General features: G+C 51.3%; 1 protein-coding gene across 1 annotated transcript in view; it reads left to right on the forward strand.

Moving 5' to 3' along the window:
* The first annotated feature begins 10,034 nt into the window (after positions 1-10,034).
* LOC111154121 (polypeptide N-acetylgalactosaminyltransferase 14) overlaps positions 10,035-12,576 on the forward strand; it is a 203,971-nt gene continuing 201,429 nt past the window's right edge. The window contains exon 1 of the mRNA XM_022513524.1: positions 10,035-10,167. Coding sequence (XP_022369232.1) covers positions 10,039-10,167 — 129 coding nt within the window. The 5' untranslated portion in view covers positions 10,035-10,038. The remainder of the gene's footprint in view (positions 10,168-12,576) is intronic.

The raw sequence follows: 12,576 nt of genomic DNA on the forward strand, positions 1-12,576 counted from the left end.
TCCAGCTGACTAGCTCCTTTCTGCTTAGAAGCTATTGACTCTGCCAGGAACATGCTCTTAGATTTTTTTGAGTTTGCTTTAGAATGAGGAAAAGGAGGCTCAGACTCCACAGAGATGTGCCCTTTCCTCTTACACTTGTGGGCCAGCCAGACCCACAAGGAAATGCCCAGCGTCCCGGCCTGCTGCCTTCTGCTCTGGGAGGCTGCCTTCCCAGCCTGGGCAGATGAGAGAGAATCTTCCACAGGCTCACCCTGTCCCACCTAACTTACTGAAATGTTTCTCAGTATTGACTCACACCCTCCTTGAGCTTAAGGGACCCGGCTATATTTGGCCATCGCAAGTGGGAGAATTTTTGTCAACTCCACCTCTTTCTCCACAACATTCTATTAGTGGCTGTTTCCTGATGATTCAATAAGCCCATGTATACATTTGCTATGGAACTGAGAGGAGATGAATCAAGGGTTTTGAAAGAGGACTCAGAGATACATTGAATTGAAGGAAGGTGGAAGCAGAAAGAATCTTAGAGACCATCGGTTTAGTTCTTCCGTTTACAGCTGAAGACTCCAGAGAAGGGGGTTGTCCGATGCCCTGCGTCCCACAGGCAGAGTTGAGAACTAGGATTCCCGGGGTCAGACCCTCCTCTTGGTGCTCTCTGTTCATTACACCAGAGTAGGAATCCACGCGGCCACTGTGATCTACCCGCAATGATTCTTGTCCCCGCCTGCTTCATCACTTCTATCCACCTTAGAGTAGCTTTGCAAAGAGATCACATGAAATAAGGACTGTTGAGTGCCATACAAATCGCCCAGCAATTTCCCAGTATAAACAGTGAACCGTAGCTCAGCTATTAGAAAGACAAGCGTTCTTAATTAGTCACCTTACAATAGTGTCTCTCAGAGCACAGCTGTCACCTCCCTGGATAAACATTTTTGGGAATTTGGACAGGAAACTTCATTGTTTTGTTTTGGTCTGTCTTTTTAAGTCCCCTAGAAATTTGCTTATGGACTCAGTGTCCAATTATCTTAGGAAACTATTTTTAATTCAGTTAGGCGTGATAATGGTGTTGTGGTTATGCCCAGGATGCCACTCATTTTACAACTGTGTGCTGAAGTATTTGGGGGTTATTCAGGGTTATTGTTTTAGTGTTGTGTATCATGATGTCTGTAATGTATTTTTTAAGGGTTCAGGAACCGTGTGTGCATGCCTGTGCAGGCCCACGTGTGTATGGCCAAATGTAAACCACTTCTGAATCTAGGTGGTGGGTACGTTATAGGTGTGGCCGTTGAGTGGATATAATCTATCTGTGTGCTTGAGAACTTCTATAGTAAAATGACTAGTAAAACTTTCTCCAGGTGATTCTGATTCGCTCTGCTGGTTTGAGAACCATTATGGAGCTGCGTTGACCAATGATAGTACATGAGTGGAAAAGTCTTTTTAATTCCCTCCTTGGTGTCTCATTAGAATTGGATCCACTTTCCCCCAGCAATAATGGCAAGGTTCTATTTCCTCTTTCTTTGTTTTGTCTGTCTGAGTCATCGGCAGAGCCAAAATATTGATCTAACAGGCCATCTTTCTCATTTTCAGGCAGGCCTAGAAGTGTAACGAACTCAATTGGACCCTAGGGACGAAGGCCAGTAGTTCCCAAACTTGGGAGCCTAGAATCATCACCCGGGGAATTTCAGCAGGCTTAGGGTGAGACATAGCTATCCGATTTGACAGCCATCAGAGGTAATTCTAATAATGTGCATCTAGGTTTGAGACCCATATTTTTGATAATAACGACGACAAAGCCAAGGTCACAGGTTTGATTTCCAACTTAAGAGGTACTGAACTTTGCATGAAGAAAAGTTCCATTCCTCCAACGACATCTTGCACACCTTACCTTATTCTACCAATTTTATTATTTATTTTTAGTTTTTAAAGATTTTATGTATTTGACACAGAGAGAGCGACAGTGAGAGAGGAGCACAAGCAGGGCGAGTGGGAGAGGGGGAAGCAGACTTCCCACCGAGAAGGGAGCCTGATGTGTGGCTTCATCCTAGGGCCCTGGGATCATGACCTGAGCCAAAGGCAGACGCTTAATGACTGAGGCCCCCAGGTTCTCCTGTTCTACCATTTTTAAAGGAAGGTTTTGGGGAAAGAAATTTAAAACAAAAATGAACCAGGATAAAGAAGATAAATGATCAGAGCAATTTACTGTTGCAAATACATAGACAATTTCCCTTCTTCTTCTGAGGACCTGCTACATTCTATTGTAGAGGGGGCTGTATTTTATTGTTGGGTGAAAAGAGGCCTTTATTTGTCATTCCCGGATTACCCTACGTATCAACTACTTCAGGAATTTCGGATGGAAAGGTGAAAAAGTTTTGTCAGCATCAGTGAATTGTAATCAAAATGAATGGGGCTTTTAATGAAAAACACCTGATAAAAAGTTCCCCCGCAAGCCTGAGAGGAGAAATTGAATGTCAGGAGACAGAAAAATTAACCACTCTCCCTCCTCCCCCAACCACCTTTACGGTGAACACTTTCTGGGGCTCCTTCTGCCATGAAGGAAGGTGTGAGCAGCCCTTCAGTGGAGCCCTGATTCCTGCGGCACAAGGCAGCTTCCCTTGTTCTTACGTAATACGTCTTTGCAGCTTAAACCCTTAATTAACCAGAGATGTCATCAAGAAAAGTTTGCCAAGGAAGAGGATGCCTGGTTTAATTAAAAAGATCTTTAATAGTTATTAAGGAAATCAATTTGAAAGTCAGGCCTAGAGAGCCGTGATGGGGGAAGAAATCAGTGAGAGGAACTTGGCCATCTCTTGGGGTAATGGATTTTAACCCTTGGATCCTCGTGGCCTCAGAATCCCTGGGGCAGTGGTGCAGGGATTCAGAGGAAATCTTATCAGCCCTCATCGCTTTAGAATTTACATTCAGGATCCAAGAGGTGGGTCTGCCTTACGGACGCAAAGCCTAACTTTTCTGGAATGCAGTTATCCTGGCAATTGAAGGAAATAGGAAACCTTTATAAATTGAAAATCTCCTACCTCATAAGTATAAGCTATTTTTTTTTTTCAAAGAGATGCATTATTTCTCCCTGGGGATTTGTGCTTGAACTGTACATCAGGCTTCTTTCCATTACTGGGCAATCCCACCTTCTTCGGATCAAGCTAGAAAAAGGGATTTGGCTCTTCGGAGCACAAGAGAAATATTATTTTCACTTGTCTCATGAAAATGATGACACAAAAGGTGAAATAGCCAGAGGATGGGCAAAATAAATTGTCTGTGTGGAGGAAAACTGCAAAAGGGAAGGAGTTTTTCTTTTTAAAAAATAGCATTTTGCCAACAGGGGGATGATATTAATACCATCTGCTGATGCAACCCAGTCGAGTTCAAATGCTAAAAGCACTTTTCAAATAGTCTATGTTTAATTAATATTTGTACAGCACTTAGAGAAAGAAACGGAAGACAGGTGCCGAGTATGGCTACAAAAATAATTTTTCCTGTTGCAATGTAGCTATTTCTCTGGTGGGCCTAAGAGCCTGTCCCTGAGACTCCTGTTATCACTCCCTGGAAACTCAACAGAGAGGAGGAACGAGGTCTTTGAACCCTCAAGCCTGCTCCCTAATGACAGCTTCCACTTTCTCGAGAGCTGGACACAGTCCTTGTATTTCTATTCCTTGCAGGAAATTGTCCAGAATCTGCACTCTGATGGATTTGTTGATTGCTCTACTGATTACCTGGAAATCTCTGGGCTTAGCAGTGCCCCCCTGCAAAGTGCCTTAGCTCCCTGTTTCACTCGAAGGACATGGCTTGGGGAATTTGGGGGTTTGGGGGGGTGGGGTGGATCTGGCTAGATACATGATAACCCAAGCTTTAGTAACAAACTTGTTTTCTTGCTGTAGCTTCTCAGGATCCACTTTTCTTAATTACAAAGCAAGGAGTATTGAACTAGATGTTCTGGAAGGCCCCTTCTGACCCTAACATAGTGTGATCCATTATTTCCCCTTGGCCTGAACGGTGTGTATCTGTTCTAAGTCAATAGAATGGCGGTGCCTGGGAAATATCAGGGCTTATTAAAACATTGACAGCTGAAGGATGGGTTGTAAACCGGCCAGCAGCGGGCTGGCTCCGGACTGGACATCTGTTTAACTTAGCCCACCTGATTGTCTTCCCCCCTCCCGAAGGGTGGGAATTGAATTAGTTACCAATAGTTAAAATCAGGAGATGTCTCATAGTTATCCTATTTCTGTTGAGAAGTTGGAAAACTCTTGCAATCATCTCCACTGCCAATGATCAGTTGGAACTGCCTCCATGTGTGGCTTGCACCCTCCCCCCAAAACTGTGTCCTCAGCACGAAGGTTGAATGTCAGTTCCATTGCTCCCACTTAATTCTTTTATTTTTTTAAGATTTTTATTTATTTATTTGACAGAGAGATCACAAGTAGGCAGAGAGGCAGGCAGAGAGAGAGGGGGGGAAGCAGGATCCCTGCTCGATCCCAGGACCCTGAGATCATGACCTGAGCCGAAGGCAGAGGCTTAACCCACTGAGCCACCCAAGTGCCCCATTTTAAAGTGTTCCCACTTTATTTACGCTCTTGTGTCCCTAACCCCATCTTATTGTACTCGTTCATGTTTCTTTCGTGGCCTGTGGAGGTACAGGGGTGACAGGAAGAGGTGGTTGGAGGGATAATTAGGGTCTGATGTCAGGAAGCCCTGCCCTCTGAAGGGACACCTGGCTGCTTTCTGGGATGTGTGAGCGGCTAGGTGCGTAAAATGCCTTCAGGCGGTAAACGGGATCGGACCCTGACGTGGGCCATAGAACTGTTTCCTATTTAAAGCTCGCTCAGTCTGTCCACATTGCCTCCTCTTTGGAGAAACGTCTTGAATATCATTTACTCCTAGAAGTGCCCCACATGAACATTTAGATTACCTTGAGCTCAGCACCCACACAAAAGAACTTTTAACAGCGAAGACCCCCATGTTCAGTCACCTAAGAAAATCAATCTCGTGTTTGGCCACATCATCAGAAGCCCTCCTGTCCGTTAGCGTGGTCATCTAATGCATTGTCTAAAATAGCAATTTCTTATCAGTCAAAGGGGGCACTGATAATAGTCACGCCGGGAAAGTAGGAAGAAACCAGGATTTTCTCATGCAACCTGGGACATGCGGTCACCCTGCTTGATATCTAACATCCACTAATGACCTGGTTACAGAATCTGCCATTGGCCCCTGGAAGTTGTCCTGGGAAGGAGGTTTGTCCCATTGGAACCCATGCTGGGTTCCTCTCGCTGCTGATGATCCTGCCAGATTGGAAAGAACCCACACAGTTCTGTTCCTTCTGGGCCTCCAGCCCTTCTACCTTTCACAGGTGCCTCTAAGCATAAGCCTCCGAAGGACTGTCTTTGACAGTCAGAGATGATGCAGATGGCTGTCAGAGCTGGCCGTCTGAAATTCTGGGGACCTGGGGAGTAAATGACAGCTGTCTTTGAATCCCTCCATTTCTTCTGCTTGTGCTCCCCTCTTTCAGAGACTTTTCTAGGTAATTCAGGTTAAAGAATTTTCCTCTACTTTTCTTTAAGCTAATTGGGTCACCCCTTCATGCAACTAGACCTTTGTACTTTCTTCAGGGTAGCAGTGTGGGGGTGGTTCATGGCTCAGGTCAAGGCAGGACTCTACCACTGGAGACCGAATCCCTTTCTACAACCGGTGAAGACCTATCACTGTGGCAATGGTAAGTTCTCCGCTTGGTATTTGGGGAAGAAACAAAGAAAGTTTGGGGGCATTTCAAATAATGAAAGAAGCAGCAGCTAGGGAACAAAAGGGAGGAGGGGCGGAAGGTAGTGGGATGGTGAAGAGTTGTTTAATGGATAGAGAAAGATCCAGAAAGGTGATTCTCAGATGTCTTAGATAAAGCCACCCATCTACTCATCAAAGATGAGAGGAAAAGCCAGTGGCTTTATTCTTCTGACAAAGATGCACCAACGTGGCAGAGAGAGGAGGGAGGAAGGTTGGCAATGGCTTGTGCTCATTTCCCATGCAGCTGAAACTATTCTCTCACTCACTTTATCAAAAGGCCTTGCAGGAGACTTGGGGCATGTGGTTGTGACAGAATTTGCAGTGGCAGGGAAAAGGGAGAGGAACACAGAGGAAAAGGGGCTGATGTATTATTTACAGTTGGAGAAGTTGAACAGAACAGACTGCAGGGGTCGGCCCGAAGACCTATGTCTGTATGACTGTGGAATAAAGACAAGACATCTCTGACTTCTTGGTGTGCTCCTTCTGCTGCCAGGGCCCCCTGCCAGGGCTGGGCCAGTAGGTGCACATCCCCTCTCCCCACTGTGCCACAGTCTGCCCTTCCCATTTACCTCTCCCCATGGCCCGAAAGGGGGAAAGACCTCAACAGAAAGCTGCCCGGGGCCTCTGTGAGTAAAAATCTCATTAGGTTGGCACAGAGGGCATCTCGCTGGTGGTGACAGGTCTAATAAGCATGCAGATGGAAGACCCGTGTGCATGCACACTCTCTCCCTTAAGTGACACAGTGGGCAGAGAGGAAGGATGCAGGAAACTGGATCTGAAAGGAACAAAAGGCTGCAAGCTCCGCAGCGAGCTCAGCGAGAATGGCGGGAGGACGGCTCAAGGAAACCGGAAGGAAAAGTGTGAAAGCCCAAAGCCAAAGCCACTGGAGAGCATGTGTCTTGGACTTCCCAGCTTCTTCCTGTTTCCAGCTTACATTTGCTCCATATGCTGCTTTACACAGCTTTCCGGGGCCATAATGGGTTTTATTCCATAGTTTTTATACGAACATGAATGACTCACATCTGCTCCAATACCCAATTTCCTCTCTAATGTCTTCGGCTGTGAGGAGAGAACAGCTTACACGGAACTTGCCAACGACAGGAGTAGCAGAGAAGTCCTGATCCAGGGGTGAGGAAGGTTAGGACCCTCCGTGCATGAGCTGGAAGGGCCTTTGAGAGGGCATGACGTTATGGATGGGGAAACTGAGACCCAGAGAAATGAGGAACTGGCTCAGGAACGTCAAGACCAGGGAGGCGGATCTGTTTTAGGGCATGGGAATCTTCCTAATTCCTTATTCCTAATGAGTGTACTTGTTTAATTCATCTTATTTCCTGCTATGTTAAATCTTTTGCTAGGAGCTTTTCCTCCCCGTATAAGCTGTGATGAAAAAAAAAGTAACTCGGATTAATCACCAACGATAGCTAATCCCCCACTGCGATCAACTGTGCTCTGCATTACTTAAGCTGGTTATTAAAGTTTTAAATATCCACCAGAGCGCGGGGGACCCGGTGCTGGGTCCTGGAAGAGACCTATGAGGCTGGGTCCTGTGTGGGGACTCACCTGGCTTCCAGATGTTTCAAGTCCCATCTGAAGTGGATTTCAATCCTGATGACAGTTCTTGGTCCGAAAACCCAGACTAATATGGCTTTTGGCTGGATCAGGTAACGACACTTGGCAAAACTGGATTCCCTTGACAGCTTCCACAGGCCCAGGGAATCATCTCCATTTGAGTAGAGGACAAAATAAGGATTCAAGAAGCAGGTGCCTCGGAAGGCACTCCCTGCTCTCCCAGACATTGCAGTCCCTGTGTGGAGCTGCTGTGGGAAACCCAGGGCCTCAGTTTCCCCAGATGCACCTCAGCCCCTCGCAGCAGGCACCATCTCTAAAGCTTGGCGGTTGTGTAACTGTCGACCATCTGTTACCCAGGAGCAGCGTCACAAAGCGCTGAGCAATGGACTACAGGCCGGTGTGGCAGCTCCTGCCTGGAGCCAAGAGCATCTCCGTGGCTTGCCTGGGGGTGCCCTGCAGAGCCTGCGGAGCACACTGTGCCAGCCTGAGCCTGCAGGCCGAGGTGAGGCCCCTGGAAGAGACGCAGAGGGCTCGAGATGCTGCAGGGATGGGTTCTCCTTCTGCTCCCCTCACCCCTCCCATTACAGTGATCTACCTGGATTTTCGCCCAGCCAGAGCGGCAGCTGGGGAGCCTACCTCAACACTTCACTGTGCAGAGTTCTAATAAAGTTGAGTCCTGGAACCCCCCCCTCCCTGCCCCCATCCTTCCCCCTGACCCATGCTCCACCCCGCCCCCAGGTTCTAAGTGATGGTCTGAGAGTTCAGCCGAACCTTAGGACAGGCTGCCAAGAGTGTTCAGCTTTTGTGTGCTCTTTGATTTCCATCTCTGTTCCCAACTCAAAACTTTTTATCCACAGCCTGGCCAAGGACTCGTTGGGGCTATGGGGCAGGACTGCCCTGTGGCTGGCTGAGCAGGTACCAAGCACAGGGTGCTTTCGGCAGATTCCTCCATATCTGACTCCACTTCTTGGGGGCTCTATTTTACTGGAGAATGATTTCCAGAGTCCTGCTCCACACCTGCCCCACCTCCAGACAGGGTATGGGGCTCCCCCTCTGCCAAACTCTGCAGGGAGAGGCAGGTGGTGGGGGCTGGGGGGGGTGCTAGACAGTGCTAGTTAAATCATCCGCGCCTCCCCATCAGTCAGCTCCCCTCCAGCTCTGGCTGGGGACATGAAAATGGCACTGGAATTTTCTGGCAGCCGCTGTCCCCCAGGCAGGACAGAGTTTTTCATACCCCTCTTTGAGGGATCAGATGATCAGAATAACACCGGCACCTCGAATTCAGCTTTCACAACTATTCCCTCATGTCAGAAGTATTACCATCCCCACCACTGTATAGGTGAAGAATCCAAGGCTGGGGAAAGGTAAAGGACTTGCCCAACATTCACACGGCTGGTAAATCTGACCCAGTCTAGGAACCCCTCGTCCAGTGATAGCACCGTGATTCCAGCCTAGTGGAGGCCTACACGGGAATCCAATCCCTAATTTGCTCTGCATCTAGACCCAAATAGTTTGCATCTGCAAAAAGGAGGAGAATGCACTTTCCAAGGGCGTTTGGGAAAAGGCGGCTTTCCCAGGGTCATTTTCCAGGTACACCATGAGCTGGCACAACTTTGGACCCCTGCTTCCTTACAGGCACAGAGCCCTGATGCTTACAGGGAGAGAAAACCCTTAAGGAGATAATTGAGCCTTAATTTTAAAACAGATTTCTTTAAAGTTAATTTTAGACCTGCTCAGCGTTCCATCGTTCCATTAAGCGGAAAAAGTTGCCAGGCACCTGCGGGCAGGCGTAGAAACACCCTGGGGAGCTGGCCGAACTCGGCCTCGGGCCTGAGCGGCCCAGGACAGCGAACCATGGTTGGGGGAGCAGCTCCGCCAGCGCTCGCGTCCCACCGTCCCACGGTCCCACGGTCCCACGGTCCCACTGTCCCACGCCGGCTCCCGGAAAGCAGGTGCATTGGGGGCGGGCCCCGGGAGTGAGCGCCACGTGCAGCCCCCGCGGCGAGCGGGAAAGTCCTCCCAGGACCCGCTCTGCCAGGCGCGGGTCAGCCCCGAGGTCCCAGCTGGCCTCTGGGGTGGCGGGGCTGCAGGGGCGCAGTTCCTGCCCGGCCCCGCCCCAGCCCAGGCCGGCCGGGAGCTGCGTGCGGGGCTCGGCTCTGGCGGCCCCAGAGCAGCACGGTGCGCCTCGGTCGGCGGGCGGCGGTAGCGCCCCCTTGCAGAGCCCCGCTCGCTCCCGCCCGGGCTTCCTCGGAGTCGCTCTGTCGGGCCCACGCTCTCCCTTCGCTCCCTCTCCTCCCTCCTCCCTTGTGTTCCTCCCGGGGTGCCGGGCACAGCCTCGGATTCCTCCCTCCCCGCAGCTCCAGTCCGTTTCCCTCGCGGCGGCGGCGGCGGGCAAGGCTGCGGCGGCGGCGGCTCGGGGAGCATCTCGGCTGCCACTGCGCTTCTCCGGCGGGAGCGGGTGTCCAGCTTGGCTACCCTTCGGTCCTTCCCTGCCGCTCTGCGCCCCGAGACCCCTGCCCCTGCTCCCTTTTCTCCGAAGCGGGCGGGGCCCCTGCCTAGCAGCTTCCCGCCGGCCCTGCACCGGGATTCCGGGGCCGCGGCTCTCTGGGACTCCTGCCCCTCCGACCCTGACCGCCAGGGGGTGCCCCAGGGGCGTAGCGCAGCGGAGAAGGCGAGGCAAACGGGACCATGCGGCGTCTGACTCGCCGCCTGGCGCTGCCGATCTTCGGGGTGCTCTGGATCACCGTGCTGCTGTTCTTCTGGGTAACCAAGAAGAAGTTGGAGGTGCCGCCGGGACCTGAAGTGCCGACCCCCAAGGTACGGGCTTGGGCGGCGTGGTGGGCGCGGGGCACTGGTTTGCAGGAGTGCGCGCAGCCCGCGCGCCGGGCTCGCGGGCTCCCGGGAAGCCGGGGAGAGGGTCTGGGTGCCGCGAGCAGGTAACTGGGCGCCGGATGCGGCCACAGGGCGGTATTTCTGGATTTTAAGAAGCTCTGGGCACCGCGAGACCCGCGGAGCGTGGGAGTGGGAGTGGGTGTGGGTCGCGGGCGCGCGCTCGTGGACAGAGAGGGGCGCCGAACTTGGGCAGCGCTCGGGGGTCCCGGGGCGGAGGGGGCGCTGCAGACCAGCCGCCCAGGGGTGGCGGTCCGTGGACGCCGCGGCGAGTCGCGGGCGGTCGGGTCGGGGGGCCGGGGGTGCTGGCGCCCGCGAGAAGTCTGGCCGCGGCGCTGACCTCCTTCCTTCCCGCAGCTGCCAGGCCCGACCAGGGGAGGCCGGAGGCCCGGGGTGCGCCGTGCGCGCGTGTGCATCGCGGGCGAGCGCGTGCAGCCTCCCGCAAGCTTGCTGCCGGGGCCCACTGGCCTGTCGCCACCCGGCTTTCTAATTGTCCCCGAGCTCTCCAGCTGCGTGGGAAGTTGAATGTGCCCTGAACGCCACTGAGGAGCCTGTAAAAGCAGACGCCTTGGTGTTGGTGGGGAGTTGGGGAAATGAGGATCGAAGTGGCTTTTCCAACTCCTGCCCAGCCGGTTCCTCCCAGCGCAGGCAGAAGGTTCTCGCTTCGGGCTCACTCTTACCTGTCATTCGGAGCCCCCATTTCTTCTGCTCCTCTTTCACAGACCTCGCCACGGGACACAGAAGGAGGCCTGGGGGTTCCGGGCCAGGCAGGCATCATTTATGAACGGGGTCCAGAGCAGCCCTCCAGGGACTGGGAAAAAGCCCTTGGAGGAGGTTATGGTCTGAAGCAGGAAGCTAATAAAAGGGGGGAGGGAGCGAGAGGGGAGTCTCCCCAGTAAGTTCGGTACAGAGGACCCACTCTGTGTCTGGTACACTGTGGGTGCTTCTTCCTAAGTCATTGTGTAAATTGGGTAGTATCCTAATTTCATAGATTAAGAAGCAAGTTCAGTCTTTGTACCTTGCCTTAGTCACTCTGATTCGAACTCAGACCTCAGATATTCAGAATCTTTCCACTATATTAAGCTGTGTCTTTTAGATCTCCTTTTAGCTAAGTGTTCTGGCATGTAGGTTTTGGGATCTCGCTAATGCCTAGTTTATTGGTAGTGTGCTGTGTGCCAAATAGTGTGTTAGGGGCTATGGGTACAGAGATGCAGAACTTGCTCTCTGGGCATAGGAAATTTGCTCAGAAAGGGCCCAGGACCCTCCAGTTTGCAGAGGGCCAGCAGGGTTCATGTCTCTGGGCGTCATGGGAGCCTGGGGCCTTCCTGGAGGAGGAGGATGTAACAGAACTGAGTTGAGAAGGATGAACAGTAGGTTTGCCAGGAGGTAGGGAGGGCATTCCAGGTAGAGGTTAACTGTACCCAACAGGATCAGAGGAATGACACAGCAGGTTGTGTGAGTTTGGCATAATTTGAGCATAGACCACGTGGCTGATGGCACGAATGAGACTGAGGGCAGGTGGATAAGGGTCGGATTGAGTAGGACCTTGTGGGTGCTAGGGGCCCTTGGAGGGGTAGCAAGCGGGGGAGTGTTGAGATCAGACTGGTGATTTCAAACAGCCTTTGGAGCACTGGATCAATTTTCTCACCTCAGACCTGCCTGTAGATCCGGAGAGCTTTTCTTCTTTTTCCCCCGGGGTGGGTCTGCTCCTTGTGATGCGGTTAATGAAGCCTGCAGGGACATGAACTCTCTCCTGTTTTGCGTTGAACCTCATTACCTTAAGCTTACTTATTCTTAGTTTACACCAGGGAGCTGGGACAAGAAATCTCTATCCCTCTTTGTGCACTCTGTCTTTCATCCTTACCCGCCCTTCCTTCTAGTGTGCGCTGAACACACAATTATCGAATGCAGCTGTGTGCCCGGCTCTGTGCTAGGTTTAAAGGTTGCTGGGATGACGACACTGGGTCCCTGCCCCCTTCCAGGGAGGTGGGAAGCTTCACAAATTCCTGGTTGAGGCAGAATTACAAACAAATGAGTAGTGGGTGGGGTGGAGGGAGTAGTCTGATATTGGAATTCTGGGCACAGTGCTGTGCAGGCATGGAAGAGGGCGGCCTTCTGGTTTTGACCCCTTGCTTTTTGTCTTTATTGCTTATTTCTGTTTTTCCCCCATTTTCTGTGTTCTTTAGAAACACAAATTCTATAGACTTCTAAAATCGTGATTCCTTTTATTATCAGGCACCCTTATTAGTATATTTCTCCTTCCTGTTTTTCACCTGTTTGTCTGACTTCACATGTCCACATATATTTGTTGTGTGTATTTGTGTCTGGCACACGTAT

The sequence above is a fragment of the Enhydra lutris genome, unplaced genomic scaffold, assembly GCF_002288905.1.
Source record: "Enhydra lutris kenyoni isolate GAN:26980312 unplaced genomic scaffold, ASM228890v2 scaffoldscaffold35, whole genome shotgun sequence".
Taxonomy (NCBI): Eukaryota; Metazoa; Chordata; class Mammalia; order Carnivora; family Mustelidae; genus Enhydra; species Enhydra lutris.